We start from the raw sequence: 20,620 nt of genomic DNA on the forward strand, positions 1-20,620 counted from the left end.
GGCACGTGGGGATGTGCAAGCAGAGGGAGCAGGCATCCAGGTCCCTGGGCTGTCACCCCGGGCTGCAGCAGGCAGGCAGGCAGGCAGGCAGGCAGGAGGAGCGGCTGCCTGCAGCAGGCAGAGCCGCAAGAGCCGCCGGGCTGCCTTCTGCAAGGAGGAAGTCAGAATAAAAGCAGCCTCCACCCAGCGCCCAGGCACATCTCGGTGTCCAAATCAAAGGTGTGCGTGGGTGGAGGGACGGCGTGGAGCTCGGTGTGACAGAAGGTCTCTGTCTATGCCGGAGGGGAGGGAGGAGGCAGCAGGGAGCCCTGGGCAGCCAGGGGAGGTGGCGGCGAGGGGGTCTGGAGGGGGTGCTGGCAGCAATGGGGTTTGGAGCTGGGAACGGACAGGCTCCACCTTCACCCTTCACCCTTTCTTGCTCAGCAAACCCCCCTGTAGCCCCCTGAATTTTAGCAAAATTATTTGGGTTATGAGAGAGAAGAAATGCAAAAGCATTTCAAGCACCAGTCCTCTGTCCTTTGTGCCACACGCTCCTTCCAGCTTGGGCAGGAGGGGCCGCGGGGGTCCCACATGTCCCCCACCGCTCTGCCCCAGGGCCGAGCCAGCCCTAACTGGGCCATGGGGGCCATGGGAAAAACCTCGTCTGTGAACCTGTAATTAAAAACTGGATCACAAAGGATGTGCCTAAGGGGGCTGAATTAAGGTTACTCAGGCAAATGTAACGCTGGTATTTCCTAAATTTGAGCGTACGAGTCTGCAGCTGGGACGATGTTCTTCTAAATGTGACAATTTGTTGGGCTGTTGTTTTTTCTGAACTGGGAACATAACAGGAAACACATCTCGAACGTGTGGCATGCAGATAGCTGCGCCCTGGGGACAGCCCCGGAGGCCACCTCAAGGAGCCCGCAGCAGCAGCAGCAGCAGCAGCAGCACGTTGTCACCCTCTCCAGGTGAGGGACAAGAGGGAACTGGACAACTTAAACCCCAAGAAATAATGTCTGGGAAAGCTGGAAGGAAAGGAAAGCGGGGTTGGGGACTGGGAAAACCTGGCTGACCGACCCCCTGCAGTCACCACTCGTCCCCTTGCTCCTGTTTGAGCATTGTTGCCCTGCGACTCTGCCTCTATACAGTCTATGTTTCCAGTAATAATATATATTTTCATATATATATATATATTCCAATAAATAGCTCTGTCTGCAGGTAAAGGATATACCAGTCTCGATGCCGTGCTCCAGACTGGCTCGGCTCAGGAGATGTTAGAGAGGCAGGAAAAGATCAGAGCATCCCTCCCGCTCGTCTTCCAGCGCTGAGGAAGAGCTGACGCAATGCAAATGGGAAACGCGGAGCCCGTAGAAGGAAATCGCTCCCCACAAAACGCAATCAGGCGACGGGACTGCAAGAAGAAGTCATGCAGGCTGAGAAGGTAGCAAGCTTCCAAAGGGCTTAGTCATGTAATTGCCTGTCGAGAAAATCCAGAGTTGACATATTTAATGATAACAAACAAGCTGGAAAGCTTAATCAGCCTCCTGCTTTGCAGCTCTAATCATTAGTAAATGGGATGAGACATGGTGTGGGGGATGATACCCAAGAAGGGGAGCCTCGCAGGCGCTCACTGAGGAGGTGGTGTTGCTCCTACCAGTGACAGCATATGGGGACAATGTGCCACCAGTGGACATCAAATGTTCCCGGGCAGCATCTACCTGCCTCACTGATGGGGCAGCAGTGGTGGAGGGACCCCTGTGTCCCATTCCCTTGCTCCTAGTGGGTGTCTATACCATCCTGTGGCCCACGAAGCAGGGAGGTGGGTAGATGTAAGGATCTAGTTTGGATGTTGGAGTGATCTACCTAGACCATACGTAGGTACACTCCTTTGATTCCCCAGGCTACAGCTGGCCTGGGACACGTTTGGAGGGACGGCCGCTGTGGGTGGGACACTCTGAGCAGGGACAAGTTTCCACTACGACTTGGCCAGCGCTGGCCAAGAGCAGCCCTGGAGCTTGCCAGCTCCCTTCCAGCTGGGTATCGAACAAGCCCTGGCCAGCGGCCCACGCTCAGGGGGACACCACTGCCACCTCCCTCTCCGGAGAAAGGTGCCACCACCTGAACTCTCCTGCTTGCAGCTGCTTTGCTAAGCCCTAGGATTTTTCGGATCCCACCGGCTCCCAGGGTTGCACTCAGCCCAACTGCTGTCCCCCCGCAGCGCAGCCCTATCTGCCCGCAAGGCTCTCGGGAGGGAGCGGCTGTTCATACCCCAAGCATTCATTTATTTTATCCACCGGCATCTATCAGAGCTCCTGCTTTCTCTGCAGCTCTGGTGTCCGGGTCCCTACAGGGTTTGGCGACTGGTTAAAAAGGCTGATGAAAAGGTAGGAACGTGGAGCAGGGCTCAGCCCCGCTCCTTGCTGCCGTGACGTTTCTCAGCAGCGAGGTCCAGGGGGAAAACCCACGCGGTTTAAAAAACAAACAAGAATTTCCTTTTTCCTGGTTTATAGCTGCTGTCAGTTGTTTGTGCGGCTGCTTTTTCTGTAGGTTTCTCAATTACCTTCTCGTTAATAGACTACAGCAGTGGGGCACCCAAGGATCTTTCCCAATGGCACTTGGCCCCGTGTACTAGCCACCCTGCTGAAAACATTTCTCACAGCCTGGTCCCTGGGGACAATAAATACCTTCGTGACCCCATAAGAGCGAGAAGTCCTGTGTGTCTCTTCTCATCCTGGATTTAACCCACTCCAGATCCCATAAATCCATCCTGGATTTATCTCCACTTCTCCAGGGTGTTTTTCACAGCCTGCCTCTGGCTGTCTTCTCCTGCGGTGGCTCTGTGAGCCGTGGCAAATGGGAGGGAGGACAGCAGAGGACATCACCGGGATGCAGAGGAAGGCATTGGCATGGCTGTTTTCTAGCCGTGGGATGTGTGGCACGGCTTTGCCATCTGCCTTCCTGCACACAGAGAGGAAATAGTGGGATTTGTTGGTAACGACCCTCAGAACATCACCCAGAGCTGCTTAGTTGTTATCGTTGTACCCAGGGTCGGGGACTCCATGTCAGGCTCGGCACAGCTGACTGGTGGGAGCTGCTTAAAAATTTTAATTTTAGAGGGGTGTATTTTTGCAAGAAAAAGCGATTTTTCCAGCCAAAATGAAACTTTCAGACTTTACTGTTGTCAGGTGGGTCTGCAGCCAGAATTTCCTTCAGCTTGCCGTAACCGCAACATTTCACTAGCCGCTTTTAGACACTTGGCTGCTGACTCCTGAAAACGACTGCGTTAGGTTTCTCAACAAGAATGTGGAAACCCGTAGGCGAAAAGTGTCGGTGAAAACCACTGTTTTATCTGATCGCTGAAAGCTGCTGGAGAAACGAAGGGATGTTTCCCGTCTAGGTCCGCCGATGATGACAGATCCAGCCCGGAAAGCGTTTGCGTGCGCACCCTGCATCTGCGCGCGTGTGGGACCGGGCTCTCGTGGGGAAGGTCCCGTGGGGAAGGTCCATGATTTGAGGTCTCTGGTTGACTTTGTGAAGCAGCTGATGGAGTGATGGATGGGTCAGCACACAGCCCATGCTCATGAACAAGTACTAAAGCTGCCCAGCTGCAGGGCTGGTCATTACCTTTTGTCTCAAGGCAAGATGGTTTGATGAAACACTGTTCCAGTGATGAAGTGGAACGATGTAGTTGGCTCTTAAAGCTTTTTGGTCAAGTCAGCACATTTTGAAAATATCCTGCATGAAAATCTCAGCAGGTTTTGGCTTGGTTTAGAAAAAATCAAGTAATTCAGTGGATATTTTTTTTCTTTTTCTGGTGGCCAACAAAATTTTGCTGCCCCACTGAAGAACTTGGCACTGTGGAGGGAGATGCTCTTTCCTCCCATCCGGCTTTTCATTTCAGAGACCTAGTTGTCTTTGAAATACAAGTGCTGGACCTCTCTACCCTTCCCTGGGGCTGGGGATGGCAGGTCTCTCTGGGGGCAGTACTGAAGCCACTCACCTGTAATTTATGGAGTCCCTCAATCTATTTTCTTTTCCAGCTGAATCCCCTTTCCTGTGCACGTGTCTCTTCCACCGAGCTGTGGGAAGCTCTGCTCCAAGGAGCATGAATCACAGCAGCGCTGTGTTTATTTGCTCTTAGACGAGAAGACTCCTTCAAAGAGAAGATACTGTCGTGTTGGGCATCGTGCCACCAGGAACAGAGTCTGGGCAGAGGTTCTGGATTTGGGCATTGGGCTTTGGATGTGTAACTTTGATGTTTAATGAAGAGCACAGTTGACTGAAGCCCCTTCTGTAGTCAACAGAGGGAGAAAGGTGTTTCTAGCGGGTCACTCAGAGGTTGGAAGGACATCAGCCACCTTCTGGAGGCACCTTTTTCTTTTTGTAGACCAACGTTGAAGCCCAGGATAACTTATGCCAGGACTGGCATAGCGTAAGCCAGGGCCAGGGAGCTGGGGCTGCCCTTTGATGGCCAATGGCATGACAAAGATCTGAAGGACATTTCCACCTCCAGAAAGTTTTTCCCGTGGAGGTGGAAGTTATTTCACTGCCTGCACCGCCTCTTCCTCCTGCTCTGCCTGCCTTCCGTGGTTCCAAAGTCTCCAGAGCAGCATGTTCTCCCAGTGGGAGACTTTCCAAGGATTGCAACACACTGGGAGCTCAGGCAAGGTCTGAGGGGCAAGAGAGAGGATGGCAGCGGTGGGAGGTAGAAGAAGCTGCGGGAGGGACGGAGGTGCTGGAGGTGAGACCCAAACTCTGACTCGGTCCCATAGCCACAGGGCTGTGTGTCCCCATGTGCCATTTCTCCACGCTTTTCTTCCTAAACTGAATAAACTAACTGGCATAAGCGGGCTTTAGCCACTAATACTTCACCCACAGGAGGAGTCCTTCCCTCCCCCTCTCATTATACTGGTATAAATGTAATTATTCCAGGTATAATTAACAGAAACCGTGTTTCTAGAGTCAGCAAGCAGCCTGGGTGTGTGCTGCAACCTGCCGCGGCGTAGCTGTTATCTCTGCCTCACAGCGGAGGGTCAGCGCTGCTTGGGGATCTCTGTGCCACCACCAGCACGATAGTGCAGGGACAGGTGGCCCCAGCAGCAAGGTGGGGTGCTGAGGTTGCCAGTTTGCAAGCACGACACCCCAAAACCTGGCCAGCAGAAGCAGGTAGGGACCTGCCAGCCCTCCTTCCCCTGGGCTCCGCAGTGAAGACACGGTGTGGGCAAGAGCTCCCGACCTCTCAAGCTTCACAGCCCAAACATTCGTCATCCAAGAGTCAACGCCGATGCCTTGTATCAGCCTGGGACGTTCAGATGTTGCAGTATGCAACCAAAGGAGAACGGTGTCTGAACAGATTTGTTTGCTCCAGTGCCAAGATGACACAGTTTCACTATTCACATCTCCACTACACCGAGGTTGGCCTTGCTCACACCGGCAGCGTTTTGGGGACGTTGCATGGTCCACCGTGGCATGGCAGAGCCAGGATTAGGGCTCTACCAGCTGGAAAGCGGAGAGCTGATCTGGCCTCACCGCACAAGCGAGCTGACTGCATCACTGAGGCAGTTTCCTTGAGAGAGGGCAGCTCAGCTCGGCAGAACAAGCTACATCTTCGTTAGGCACGCTCTCCAGAAGAACCTGCTGATGTTCCTATTCCAGTGAAGAGCCTGGGGGCGGCCAGGCCTCGCTAACAGGAGCTACTCGTCGCACCGGATCCACACCGCAGCCATTTGTGGGGTGCTCAGGGCCCGGCAGGTCTGCAAGGCAGCAGGGTGGGGGGTCCACGCCAAGTGCCACGCATGCGTTTGAGCAACGTGCTGCTGCGGTGCAGGCAGCTGAACCCAGCAGAGCCGAGTTTATCACAGCGGGCTTTTGCCACGTCAAATAAGCCGCGCCGCCACTGGGTGAGGAAAGCTTTGGGTGGCTATGCAAGGTTTGGCTTAAAAACCAGCATTGACAGTGAAAGCATTTGCTAAGTGTTGATCCTGAAGGCCCCCTGTCACGTACCCAGCACCCCCAGCCTGCAGCCATGACTTTATGTCCACAGGGGTTTGGAGGGTGGCCGGGGCAAGGCCCCGCTTCCCCACCAGCCCTGGCTGGCCGGGCTGCACACTCCGTCATGGCACAGGCGCCTGGAAAAGGCAGCATGGCAGCGGAGACACCCATCACCCCGGCAGCCCTTCGGGGAGAAAATGGATGCAAGCTATGCAGCCAGATCTCAGCTGGATCTGGCCCTGCTCATGCGTTAGTGACTGTGATAAACCGGGCTTGAAGTAACTTCTTGTGCCTGAAATCACAACCCGCTTGCTTCGCCCACAAAAGCTCAGACTTCAGGGGAATCTCTCGCCGAGCGCCGCACAGTCTGCGGGACCCCGTCGGCTGACGAAGCCCTTTGAAACGCTACAGCCGCTGCTGCGCTGGGCTGTTTGTTTGCTCTGCGTGCATGCGAGGGCATGCCCCAGCCGCTTCCCTGCACGGGCAGTTTCCTCCCGTTTTTCGCACGTGGATCGCTCGCCTGGCTAGGAGGAGAGAAAATATTACACCTAAGCATCCAGTGCAGGCTCTAAATCCCCCCCCGCAACCGCAGCAGCCCAACACCCCAATGCAGGAGGGTGCACAAAACCAACAGCAGCCGCTCCCCGACGAGCTGTCCCTTTAACATGGAGGTGTTATTGTAGAAACTACCGCTCCCAGAGTACAGCGCTTTGTTTTAATGTCCAGACTGGGAGTCTGGCCGGCGCCGGAGCGGCGCACGCTGGGGTCTGTAGTTTCCCCGCAGCTTTGGCTTTGTGGGGAAGGGGAGTGGATGGGGGGGGTGTGAACATGAGGGGAAAACACCCCAAAATTGTGCTTGGCTGCTGGCGCCAGCTTGTAAAGGCACCGGGTGGGGAAGAGTTGCTCTCCCTGCCCGCGCTCGGCTGCGCTTCGTGCCTCTGGTGCGGTTCTCCGTTGCCTTTGTGTGAGCAGGACCCGGGGGGATGGCCGTTGTTCTGGGCAAGGGGGCTGGCAGCTGCCCGCTGGCCTCCCCACTGCCCAGTGCAGGCCCAGGGCGCCGGGGGTGCCCCAGGTCGGGAGTGGAGGCGGCGGGGGGGGTGGAGGCTCGACCACAGCCCCGTTAGCCGAGGGAGCGCTAGTGGCGGCAGCGCGGGGCTGAGCGCGGCCTGTGCCCCCCCGACCCCAGCTGGGGAAGGGGCCGCGCTTCAAGCCTCAGGCCCCCAGCCCGGGCCTGGCCCCAACCTCAGCCCGGCCGGGGAGCGAGAGGACGCGCAGGAGGGTGCCGAGCACGGCCTGTCCCCCCCTCCCCGTGGTGCTGCCGGGCCGGGCGCGGTGCCGGTCTGAGGGGTAGGGGCCGCGGGCAGGGCCCGGCCCGGCCAGGGGAGCGGCGGCCCGGCGCCGCTTGGAGCGGCCTCGCCTTCCCGGCGTGCAGCGCGGCGCCCGTCCCCGCCGGGCCGCCATGTTGTCGGAGTGAAAGGCAGGGGGAGAGGCAGGCGGCGAGCGGCCTGGGGGGGGCCGAGATCCGTCTTCATCCTACCGCTCCGCCCGTGAGTATCGGTACCGGACCGGGTCTCCGGCGCGCCGCGCACCTCAGCGGAGCCGCCGGTGGGGCCATATTGGTGGGGGGGGCGGGCGGAGTGGCGCCAGGCCGCCCCGAAGGCAAGCGGCGGCGGGGCGCTGCGCCCAGCTCTCCCGCCCGGCTCCTTGTCGGCGCTCGGGGGCTGGGGCCTGGCCCCTATTGTTACCGGGGAAGCGGGGGCTCAGCGGGCCCCCGCCTCCCGTGAGCTGCTCCCCGGCCGCTCGCCGCCGCGCCCCGGCCGGCAGAGAAGGAGGGAGAGGGGTGTTATTGTTGGGGGGGGGCCGCGGGCCCATCCCGGCCGGGCGGCGGTGGCGCCCCTCGCCTGCGTCCCTCCGGTCCCGGCCCGCCGTGGGGACCCCTCCGGGGAGCTCCCCCTTGTCCCGGGGGTGCCCAGGCCGGCCCGCTGGGGAGGGCCCAGGCCCTGCTTTGTTGCCCCGGGGGGGCCCGGCCCGGCGCTGGCCCGCGGTGGTGTGTGTGTGTGGGGGGGGTTGGGTTCCCCCCCCCGCCCCGGCCTTGGGGGGGTCTTCGGCGGGGCGGGGGGCTCGGTGTCCCTGGCAGAGCGGGGGACGGTGCCTCGCAAGTGGGAGGGAAGGGAAATGCAGACAATACTTTTTGATGTGCTGGGTGACCCTGGGGTTTTGTGTTTGTGTGGGGTTGGTTTTTTTTTTTTTTCCTTGTTTTTATCACTGTTTTGCGTAGTAACAGCATTTGGCCCTTTTTACTTACAAACTTGTAATTTTAAGAGTCTGTCTCTTGCCCCGACCTGAGAAATACTGCGATTTTTTAAAATATTTTTTTGTCAATGTTTCATAACTTTGTTCTGAGCAGAGATTTTATTCGGCAGATCATGAGTAAGGAATTTCCTTTATTAAGAGCGAGGGAGGTGGGTAAGGGGTAGCATTTATCTTAGAATGTTTTAATGCTGGTTTAAGCAATTTGGTCTGTGATCGATTTACCCCCTTCCTGCTGCCTCTCCCCAGGTTTTCAGGAAAACACAAGGTTTAACGTTAAAAGTTCTTGTAGGCCACACAGCTCTCAAACAATGGCTGTGCTTAAATTTCCAGGCTAACTTTCAAAAAAAAAAAAAAAAAAAAAAACAAACCCACCCAAACTCTCTTCTAGTTCACGATTCAACTTTTTTGAAACGCACGTCTTGTGCCAACTTAATTTCTTAATATTGTCTGTTATTTTTAGAGGAGTATAGAATAAGAGCAGTGAAGATCTGAACACGTAGCTGCGCTCTATGTGGATTAAAGCTGCCTTATTCAGTGTCGTCGCCGCTTTGGCTTAAAACTTGCTTGGAGATGTCTCCAAAGTTTTTGTTGCTTGTGGAACGTCCTGTAATCTAAAGTATTTTGCTTGTAATGATAACACAGAGCGGTTTATTTACAGACTATGTTTTTATCAGGGGAGGAGGAAAATCATCCGCTTTGTGGGCTTTGTAGCAGTGTAGAAGCCTTTGTTTGTAAATACGTAGCTCTTCCCAGCAAACAGTTTACCTAGGAAAAGTTGATTATAGATTTTTACCAAGAGTTTGGGAATGAACAGAATCCTAGTAGCCATTAGCAGCGGCGAGTCTGGCAGCTGCCGGTTAGCTAATGAATGTGTGTTGTGTAGGTGACTTAACATATTTCTGATGCTCTGTGAGCTTTGAATGACAGGATTCAGCTGTCCGCTACATTTAACACAGCATTTCTATAAAAACACGTCTTGGAACTAAACTTGAACTACCCAGAATGCTCTTTTCCCCTTTGCTCCCTTTCAAAATGTCGCCTTTGCCAAGTTTTTCTCTTGTGTTTGGAGCTGCCTTGGCTGTATTAGACGAAAGAGGAAGCGTCTGGGAGCAGGAGGCACTCGTGTGGATCTCCATAGTACCTTGACTGAGATTTTCTAGAGTCTCAAACATCCCCCCCCCTTTTTATAGTAACACAATTGTTAACAATCTGAGTGCAAATTAAACCAGAAATAAATTTGTGCTGGTGAACAGACGGACCTTGCAGCCTTTGGAGGGAGGAGAGTAACGTTGTAGCTGTGCTGACTTCTACTCCCAACTTTGTACTGGTGGTATTTCCATCTGAAACAGGGGCTTGTCACAGTATATAAATACTTGAAAGTTTTTGTGGATTCATAGTATCTTCCTGTATTTTTTTTTTTTTTAAAGACTGCCCTGAGATAACTTGTAACTTCTTTTCATAGGGGCTGTTCAGATTTCATTGTCTGCAATTAATACACATCCCAGCTTGGTGATCTGTGAATTTCTTACCAGTATTTACTTAATTATTTTTTTTCTTATTGCATAGAGGAGCTTTATTGCTTCATTTCATGTTACTGAAAGATTTGGATGATGTTTATTAAAGGGGAAACTAAAGGAAAATACCAGTAGATCATAGTATTGTATTCTTAAAAATCAGTGAACGTTTGGTACTACCAGGTGTTGTCACAGTGTTTTATGAAATATTTGAGGAAGGTAGTGATTTCCATACCTTCTAAAAGACAGAAGGTTAGTTCTGTTAAATGTTACTCATATTTAAGTTGTGAAGTTCTTTGAATGTATAAAAAGCTTCGCGGAGTTGTTTGTTTATGTGGCCACAGAGGCTGTGTGTGTGTCAGCAAATGCATGTTGTAGGTGCAATTAAAAATCTTATTGCTGCAGTTCTTAGAGTCATTTTCTTCTGAATATTAACACTGTTCTCAATTAGTGAGACAAACCTAAGTTTGATCAAAGATAGGACTTGTATTTTTTTTTTTTTTTTGGTGTGTCAACTTTCTCTGCTGTTAGAGAAGTGTTCTTGGAAGTTGCTTGTAGTAGTTGACTGTTGTTCAAAACTACTATGATGAGCAGAGAGGAAACAGAGCCGCCTTTCAGGCCTCAGAGCTGCTGTCAGGATCAGGGCCAAGGTTTACAGCCACCAAGGTACAGGAGGAAAAGCATTCTCATGCTAGTATGCAGCTGTGGTGGGAGGCCTAAGGGCTCAACTCTTCCTCCATTCAGTTTCATCCTTATAACTGTGGTATTTGTGGGGTTGCATTTAGGTAACTAACTAAACTAGCAATCTTTTAAAATAATAATAATAATAATTCTGACTATACCAGCCTTTAAAAACAAATTCAATTTTGCTCTGCATTGGGTAAGCATTACATAACAGGGGAAAAGACTTTGCTATTCACATGTGTAATGTCTTTATTGCTCTCAGGATCAGCTGATAACATTTTAAGTAACAAACTTGTGCGTTTTTGTGATGCTGGGATGCTATCAAAATGTACGGGAGGATAGTAAATTAGTGAGTCGCTGTCAGCCTAGTCTGCCTGTTGTCCTCCTGTACACAGATGATTTTGGGTGTATACAAAGCATTTGGGGTATTTTCAGTGTTGGACGGTTTCTGGGACTCGTCCAGCTTTCCCCGGTGCCATCGACAGCGAGACCGGCACTGCTGGCTGCTCCGGCTCTGGAAGGTTCTGCCGAGATCCCGGGCACTGAGAGGTTAGCTGCTCTTTCTCCAGGGAATCTTGTACAAAATGTGCCAGTGTGTTTTACCATCTCATGACCGAAGCCAGCTTCTGAGTTTGCAGGAAGAGTGCACATTGTGTTTGGGACTTAATTAGCTGTATAAGCAGAAATCCATTATTTTAAGTTTGCATTTGAAAAAAAACCCAACAAACCAACCTGTTGCCTTGATGTTTTGTATGACTGGATGAGCACATCGTGATACAGTGGGACTTGTGTATTGATTGAAGATCTGCCTGGTAATTTGTTGGGTGTAAACATGCACGCAGGCACTGATGGTGTGATTTGTGTTCCACGGGGTTTTCAGGGGCATTTTTCCTGGCAATCTTCTGTGGCAACACTCCAGTCGGTGTTTTGTCCGTCGTGTAAATTGGCATTTCGATTTTGGCGTAATGGGTACCTTACGTGAATCTTGCATATACCAATAACACTTTGCAGCACAAAATGTGGAAATTTTGGCTAGCGTGCATTTTTATATGATAATTTAGTTGCTAGCTTAATGGAGCAAATAACTATGTTAAAAGGAGTCAGATTTGGCGTCGTGATGTTTCTCTGCCAGTCGCAAGACGATTGTGTTATTTAATATGTAAAGCTGAAGCTGTAAGGATTTCACGTTTTCTCTTCCTTCTCTTTCTCGCCGTCTCTCCCCTTTCCCCTCACCCCCCGTAGGTGTTGGTGGAATGAGCGTTGCGTGTGTTTTGAAGAGAAAAGCAGTACTCTGGCAGGACTCGTTCAGCCCCCACCTGAAACAGCACGCTCAAGATACAGCTAATCCCAACATGCCTGTTGTATTGACATCTGGAACAGGGTCCCAGGCTCAGCAACAGCCAGCTGCAAATCAGGCGCTTGCAGCAGGGACACACTCCAGTCCTGTTCCTGGATCCATAGGAGTTGCAGGCCGCTCCCAGGACGACGCTATGGTGGATTACTTCTTCCAGAGGCAGCATGGTGAGCAGCTTGGGGGAGGAGGAAGTGGTGGAGGCGGCTATAATAACAGCAAACATCGCTGGCCTACTGGGGATAACATTCATGCAGAACATCAGGTAAAAAAAAAAAAGTTCAATGTTTCCAAACTCAACATGTGAACGCATCGGGTTTATGATAGATGCTTGTAATGACACTTTTTAAAGCTTAAGCTGGTTATTGTGTGGTTGGAATGACAACAGTTGTACTTTTTGTGGTGGGTTTTTTTTTTCTTTTCAGGATTGCGGTGCCTTGGTAGCTATAAGCTGAAACATTTCTGCTCTTGAGGGTGTTGAAATCCCAATCCACTCTCTGTGACAGTCAAGTGCATGTTTGCAAAACTTATCATTCCCTTTATTGATTTTTTTTTTTCTGATGTGTGAACCAGTGTAGCAGTGACTGCTGCTGCTTTTCAAATCTGTTGCTGTAGTTAAATAATTCTTATGTAATGGTATTACAAAACTGCCAATGCATGTAGGTTGAGCCTTTACCATTCCCAATATTGAAAAACACGGTTCTGGAAGTTGCTGGTAATGTGTATTCCTGCGTTCCTTTGCTTGTTTGTTTTGGGGTTTGGGTTTTTTGGGGTTATAATTGGGAAGAGAAGGTGCTATTAATGCGCTTGGCTGGACTGAGAACAGCCTTAATAGTGTCACGAAACAGTGCTTTTCGAAATACAGCTAATTTCTAACAGTGACTTAACGGTTTTAAAAGGGTAGTGGGCCAAAACGTGTCTCGGTAGTAGTGTTTACTAGCAGTCTTTTCAGTAGTTGCATTGTCAGATGTGCTGCGAGTTAAATGAGTGCATGACTCACTCTAGCTTTCTGTCGGTGACCTGTAACTAACTCGTCAAAGAAGATGTGCTTCCTCTGCTAAGGGAGCAGAACTTCAGTGTAAGCACATTTTAAGAACGAATGATTCCCATGAATGTAATCAGAGGAGCAGACACAAAGCTTTTGCAACCTTTATGAATATCTCCTGCCTCTAGTTTTTCAAATAAGAGCAGACAAGGCCTTGCTCCTTTGCTGTGCCTCCCCAGGGAATGTGTTGCCATCCGGACCATTTAAAAGCAAACATTGCAGTGCATTTTGCAACCTCACTGAAGTCAGTGTGTGCATCAACAAAGGATAAACCCAAGTGCCCTGTTAATTTGTTCTGGCAGAAAAAGCACATAAAATACTGCAATATGAACTAAGCAGCTAGAAGACTATTGTAGCTATTCCCTTACGTGGAAATGTGGTATTTAGTGAAGTTATCATTTTAAGTGAAATAACTGCATTGAAATGAGATGTAATTTTTCTGTTAACTAGCCAAGTTTTTAGTCACTAAATGTAAAACTTGTTTCAAGAGACATTGATGGAAGAGATCATAATGTGCTTTAAGTTGTGTAAGAAACAGTAAGCAAAAATTTCTTATTGACAGGCTGCAATTTTTCAGTTTTTCAAATAAAAGCTGTCATGAGGTCTGCGTGGAGATGTTTAAGCAGGAAATGCTTTCGTTTGGACATTTTGTGGAAAGATGACTTCATGAAGTAAAATGAACGTCATAAAATTCTTAATCTCTTTTTCATCCAACTCACACTTTCATCTTTCTTTCTCTGAAAATCCCTAAAAAGCAAAGACAACACAACCTACTGGAGATTGAGGGGCCAGGGCACAAGACACCAAATACCAGCACAGTTTTTAATGACTGCAGGATTTGGAACTTTTTTTACTGCGTTCTTTAATAACCAGAAGACTTAAACTTTGACTCGAACAAAAGAATCCTACCGTTAGAGACTTGCTCTGATGTCAGTAGATGTGTTACTCTTTCTCAGCTTGATTTTTCTTCAGCAACTTCTTGAATGAAATGACATTAATCAATGTACCACTTAATGGAAGAAAAACTCATTAGCTTATACTAGTTTAAATGAACTTTAAAAAAATAATGTGCATGTTCTTTGAAGGCAGAACACTTCTGAGAAGGTTTTATGGACAGAATACACCACAGGATTAAGCTCACAAGGCTGCGTGTGATGCTTTCTCTGTTGTTTTTCCCCCACATGCTCTGTGATCTGGAGCTCAAGAAATACCCACCATAATATAATTAAAGTTGGAACTTTATCTGTTCTACTTCCTGGTGGTTTTTACATCAGCTGCCATGTATTTATCGTACAGTCCTGGTGTTTTGCATTCTGTATGTATCTTTAAACCAATCTTTTTGTTTAATTTTTTCAGAGTCAACTCTGAGATGGGGCAGTAACTCTACTCTCGTGTGTCTTATTTGATACCGTGTACTCCGGTGATTGCTGGGCAGTTTTATCTATGCGTTTCTTGCTTCAGCCATTCTTGAGTGCCTCTTTTTCCATGATTCTCCGTTTGCCTTGGTTTTACTTATGGGAAGCAGAATGCAGGATATATGTAATCCTAATACTGCCATTTCTTTTGACTTTTTGGCCACGTCTGCATCTGCTTCTTAAATTATAAATTCCTTGGAGCAAGATCTAGTCTTATGCATGCAAAATGATTTAATTCAGTTTGGGCTTAGCCAGGATAGAATTGAATTTGTCCTGCAAGAATAGAAGTGGAAGGAAGTGCTTGGGACACGCAGAGAGGTGGAGAGTTATGGATGTCTGCTAAGTCTGAATTTCTTATAGATACACTTGTATTCTGTACTCCTGATTTTAGACTTTCAAAGATAATGCAGTGAGGGCCCTTGCCTTGTTGCCTTGAAGACTGGTTAGGAAACTCAGTATCTGAAAGATAATGGGAAGTTTAGAAAAAAATAATTATAGGGTAATATAGGTTAATGCCTGCCTAGAGCTTGGGAGGTCGTAATTAAAGGTAGAGGGATTTTTAATTTTTTTAATTGTTGAATCCTAGTTTCTTCTTTGTTATGTATGTAGACAGACATCTATCTCTGGTGATAATACTCCAGTGATTTTTACCAAATGATAGCATTTCATCATGCGTTATTAAATAGCTATGAGTGTTGTAAGTCAGAACTTATTTACGGGATTCTTGCTTTTCCTTTTTTTTTTTTTATTGTGCTGGCTGTTCCTCCTTGTCATTTGGTGGTACTTTGACTAGCAGCTCTGACAATTGAATTTTGGATAGCTTTAGTAGGGATGGCTTAAGATAAAGTTTCTATGCTCCCAAGGAAGTAGATAGTGTCCTCTTGTTGTGAACAGGAAGAAAATGCCGGTTCTTTCTATATTTTACTTAGAAACTTTCTCTTCCCTTTTCATTTTCCCCTTCTTCTCTGGAGGAGGGGGAATTATGTTTTTATATAAAATCAAGCTGTTAAAGATGTTACTGTCATTTTGCATAGCTAGGTATCAGAGATAAGCCATCCACACAAATAGCATAGATTATAAATTCCTCTTTATTCTTGCAGACACTGAAGTAGAAATCTACCTTTTTTTTTCCCCCCCTAAATTGGAATCTCTGAACTGCTAAGCAAACTTCCATCTGTCTGCGGCTACAAATCACCAAACTTTACATGGAAGACACTTGCATCAGCCAGGTCTTGACTGCAAAGCTTAGTGTCTCTTTTTAGCCACAAAAGGCAGCAAGACGAGGTTGAGTGTCAATGTCCACCAGTAATTCCAAGATTAAAACTGAAGAGGTTTAGGCTGTCGTTTATCTATGATGCCCAATTACTTTTCAGGCTGTTGGGGCAGTTATGGTAGCTGCACTGGGCTGTTCATATGCTATTTATCCTGCAAAAAATGGGTAGGGATCAGAACCTCACTTCAAGTAGGTGAGTGAAGAGGTAGAAGATGACTTCTAATGAGTAATGGCTTTGTTGGATTTGTCCTGGTTATGAAAGGTTGCATATCTCATTACAAATCCAAACAGCCATCTGCCACTCTGAGGGGAATGAAAAGACAGTTGAGATGTTCAGCTGGGAGAAGTTATCAACACTGAGCAGGTCTTTAGGAAAATTGGCTGGGTTTTCTTGGATGGGGTCTCTTGTGGCTTGTGCGTGCATGTATGTTCTTGAACTGGAGTGAAGAGAGAGTTTCTCTGGTGGTGGTCCCTTCTGAATTACAGTGAATGGATATACTTTAGACTGTCTGAATTGCAGTTAGGGTAATGTGGGAGTTGCTTAGTAAAAGCAAATGATTTTAGGGATTTACTTTCTTTGAGAGCATGTTTAATTAATAATTTGAGACAATAGAACTCTGCAGGGATCATCTTGTTGAATGTGGGGAATTTTTCACATATAGTTGGTGAAGAATAGTGAGAGCAACAGGGCTGGGACTAGGTTTTATGCTCAATTTTGCCTTTTGGCAATGTGACCGTGCAACTTCTTAGCTGGGAGCTTGCATTCAAGTGGAGACAGAAGGTAATTCTCCTGGCAGCTGCCCTTCTAGAGCACAGCTACTCAAACTATGCTGCTTGATGCTGTGAAAGCGTCTGGATTTGACGTTGTTTGACAATGTTTGGTGCCTGTTGGCAGGCACCATGACCAGAGTTTGCCTTGAAGTTGTGGCCAGGTTCTCTAAAAAGATTCTGGAAGCTAAGGAAGCAGAAGCACTAGCGTTCGTTCTTCCAAAGTGAAATCCCGTTTAAGTGACAGTTAACTCTTCAGGATGGAGATTTCCGGATCTGCCTGTGGAAAGTGCCTGGTGTATGAGGGCTGCTGGGGTCCAAGTGATCTGGCTAGTTGGGCTGGGGTTGAAGGCATGTACACCATGTGATAGCACACGTGGCTCTCTTCTTGGAGATCATTTTCAGATGTATGTTTCATTAAATCTCAGATTTTCATGGGTACTTCCATGTATCCCAGTGAACTGGTTAGGGCTTTTCTTACGTTGACACTGAAATGGCTGCGCTAACTTGATACCCAGATAATTGAGAACATAATACCTTGCTGAAATGAAATGTCTGGTTTGGCTGATTTGTTTCGCAGAGATTTCTCTGTAGCGAAGGGTTGTCTTGGGGAGGGGAACTGGAACGTTTGATTAGGTTTTCTGCTTTACAATGCCTTTTGAAAATTCCTCCTGAGGTAGAAGGAGCCTGAGTAGATTGGCTAAGATGGATATTTAAGGTTGGATATTGGAAAATCCTTCTCTGGTATAGGGGAGAAAAAACACCCCGAAATCTTGAGAAAGTTAGTTTAAGAATCTGCTTCCTCTGCATCTGTAGGTTTTACTGTTCCTGGCAGGCAGTTGCAAGATATCTGGCTCTAGTTGGGATTGCACAGGCAACCTGATGTGCTAGCTTTGGGATTTCTCTCTGGTATATCGTCTTTGTAGACTGCTTCCTTGCTGTGGTGCTTGCTCAGGAAGAGCAAAGTTATTTTCACATGCTTCAGGAAGACTTCAAGTATTTCAGTTAATATATTGTGCCCAAGCGTGCTTTGAATAGAGCTTTATTTGAGCATAGCTTCTGCTTGTTTTCTTCCTCGCCCCTCCAACTTTGCTTTCCCCATATCAGCTCTTTCATGGTTTGCTGAGTTGGTGTGACCTGTCTGTGCCTCTGTGGAACAGGTTGTGATACTTGTAGCATTTTTGTAAATGGGTGAAACTTTACATAAGATACCAGCCATATAATCTATCCACAGTAGCCTCTTCCTTCCAAACTGGAACAGTTAATTTTGACTGCTGACCAGAAATCTCCTCAACAAAGAGCTGTTCCAGAGCATGGAATCTAGCGTTGCCTGTGTCTGAAAACTTGCTTACAGGTGTATGCTGAGACAATTTTAAAGCTGTCTTCTCTGAACGATGATCTTGTGGGTCTGCAAATGAACAAACTTGCCTTTGTGTGCGGATATCATGTGATGCTGTGCTCCCTCCAGTCAGGCGATCTGCTCTTAGATATTGGGTTTCTCCTCTTCCTTTGTTAAGGGTAACTTTTTGTTCTGGGGCAGTTGTTTTTATTGGGAGCATCTGGTTGTGCTACTTGCCCTGTACAGAAACTTCAGACCTTGATTTTGCGCTGGAGTGAAACTTGACTGTTACTAAACCTTCAAATTAGTCCTTTGCCCTGCTGCCCACAGTCGGTGTGGCATGGGGCCACTTGCATCTGTTTCTGACAGAGCTCGACACTGGAATAAGACATTGCTGCGTCCCTTCTTTACACCTTTTGCCCTCTGAATTTAAACCTAAGATCAGAGTAGGGGTGATAGTGAAAGGAAAAGCACTCCTGGGGGTGAAATGAGCCAGATCTTAGTGTAGCCTGGAGTTCTTGCTCAAAAACATTGATCCAGACATGCACTCAGGAAGCAGAAGATGATTTTCCCAAGGTATCGCCAGCTCCAGCAGGACAAAATGAAGATTGCTTCTTATGTAATCCAGTATTTTGGAATTTTGCACCCCAACAATATGCTCCCGAGACATCGCAGGGTAACCTAAATTCCACATTAATGAAGCGCTTCCCTCGGTGGATAAAATCTGAGGAAAAACGTAATTAGGTAACTAAGCCGAGCCATTCTGAAAGGCTGCCTTTCTTGCATTTATTTTTGTACCCTGAATCATTAATCATCCTGGCGAAATGCCATGTAAAGCATTAGCCAATCTGCAATTTCAACAGCTTTTTGCTTCGAATGCTAATAGTAGTAGCAATTCTAATGATGAATCCTTTACTACAAAAATAGTAGTTAAACCACCTAATCCTGTCTAATACTTGTGACTTCACAGTCTTTCTTTACCGACTATTGTTACAGGAGAGGACTAAAAATAGTGCTGTAATCAGTTGACAGAACAACATATTTTAACCCTGGATCTAGCTGTTAGCGGCAAGCCTGTTGTTGACAGTGTGCGGTGCTTTTCTTATTGTCAGCTGGTAAATACTTTTTTTTTTTCCTCTCCTAGATACTATATATGTGTATATGCATGCACTCAGAGTAGGTATTTTAAATAGCGTACTATGTGAGCTGTTCAGACACGGCAAACTCAGGCAGTCTCCCACAGCTGAGTAGGAGGCATTCGTTTCTATCTGAAATTTGTAAACCTTTGGTTAATTTAAAAACTATATAGGCTGTTCAACCAGCTATCTATATATTTTTTTTTCTTCTCCTTTCCATTCTAAGGATATTTTATTCAGGCAGCAGCCTGAATGTTTTTGATGTTTCTTGTTCTTACTACCTCTATCTTGGTGTTCTTGTAGTAATGTTGACCTTTTTTTGAGGAATGTTTTATCAGAAAATAGAGATTTTGGTTTTTTTTTTTTGTGTGTGGGTGGGGTTTTTTTTTCCTATTATGCACTGAGCAAGACTTAAATTGTGGAGGCCTAATGGATGGAAACTTTACACAGCACTTGCCTTTTCACACTTGCAGAGTGCACATGAGTTAAAAATAGGTAAATATCTGTGTAATAATCACACTTTTGAGGTGCTCTTGGTAAGCACCCCTAATGTGCCAGTGCAAACAGGAGAGAACTTGTAATCTGTTATCTCCTCTCTTCTCACAGAGCCAAACAAATGCATTTCATTTTAGGAGCTGAGAAATCATAACACTTTGATCTATCCTGACAAGGAAGACAGTAATGTGATTTCCCATGTTACAGAACAAGTGGTCTCGTAGCAAGGTGCTCCCATCAAGCTTGCCCAGAGCTTTAATTGTCGGCGGGCTCCCTCCAGGCTTCTGGGAGCACGACCAGCATCAGCAGCATGAAGAACGAGCCCTTCCCCTGGGTTTGTGGTCCCAGCGCCCAGCCCTTGCTCCTGGTTTTGTTTGCCAGGGTGGCAGAGAAGTTTAGGGTGCTTCACCCGGAATTCCTTATGGCAGTATCTGTGGGATACCCTGGAGTTCGTTTGCTTGGCTGGCAGCGCTGAAGGCCGCAGTAGGCCCTGTAATTTACTGTAGATCAAAGAAATTTTGAAAGCAGCCATTTACGTGTTCCAACTTAATGAAATCCTGTCTTTGCAGTGCCCATCCTACCTTGGCTTTAGCAGATGCTGTCCTGGGGGGTTGGCCTCCTGGCCAAGAAGTAGAATTAAGGGAGAGGGGTAGTAGGAGAGTAAGTGTTGTAATCTAAGGGAGGGACAATGGGGACTGGATAGATCCTGGTGTAAGAAAGTGTTTGGGGAAGGGGAAAGGCAGCCTTTGAAATGGAGCCGCATGGGGAGCGGCGTTAGGGGAGATGGAGAAACTAGAGAGCTGAGGCTTACAGAAGCAGCCTTCTAGTTTGCTTTGGTTACCCTATTTAACATAATTGGCTTAATAGAAATAGATAGTTTAAACCCTCTTCAGTTGTTGTTACCGCTAATAAATGCAGATATTTGATCTGTTTAATGTTGTCCAACATCAAAAAATAAAACCCTCAGGCTTCATAGTACACTTTGAGACAATTTTTTTAGACCATCAGCTAGAATATTTCTTAGCTGGTTATTTTTCAGCTTCTTTTTTTCCAAAGGACTTTCTGATTTGTTTGTTTGCTTCATTTTCCCCCTGTATGGTTGGCTTTTTGTTTTGTTTAATTCCACTTGTCTTTCCTCTTACTGGGAAACATCACTTGCATGAGGAGGAAGAAAAAGTCCTTTGTGATTAAGGATGGAATTTAGCCTTTGATAGTTTTTGCTGTGTGTCTGTCTAGGTGAATATAAATTCTACATAAGCGAGGATTCCTTAATATATAAGGCTAGCATACAATCCCCAGAGATACCTGCAGACC

The 20,620-nt window shown here is 47.7% G+C and overlaps 1 protein-coding gene across 16 annotated transcripts in view; it reads left to right on the top strand.

The window, feature by feature from the left end:
* The first annotated feature begins 7,392 nt into the window (after positions 1-7,392).
* PUM1 (pumilio RNA binding family member 1) overlaps positions 7,393-20,620 on the top strand; it is a 76,360-nt gene continuing 63,132 nt past the window's right edge. For 8 of the 16 annotated variants that reach the window (XM_075774128.1, XM_075774130.1, XM_075774131.1 and 5 more), the window contains exons 1-2: positions 7,393-7,520; positions 11,727-12,100. In XM_075774128.1, coding sequence (XP_075630243.1) covers positions 11,738-12,100 — 363 coding nt within the window. In that variant the 5' untranslated portion in view covers positions 7,393-7,520; positions 11,727-11,737. Of the gene's footprint in view, positions 7,521-11,726; positions 12,101-20,620 lie in introns of those variants that run through there. The other 8 variants (XM_075774136.1, XM_075774138.1, XM_075774142.1 and 5 more) reach the window with 5 other exon arrangements.

The sequence above is a fragment of the Balearica regulorum genome, chromosome 22, assembly GCF_011004875.1.
Source record: "Balearica regulorum gibbericeps isolate bBalReg1 chromosome 22, bBalReg1.pri, whole genome shotgun sequence".
NCBI classification, from domain to species: domain Eukaryota; kingdom Metazoa; phylum Chordata; class Aves; order Gruiformes; family Gruidae; genus Balearica; species Balearica regulorum.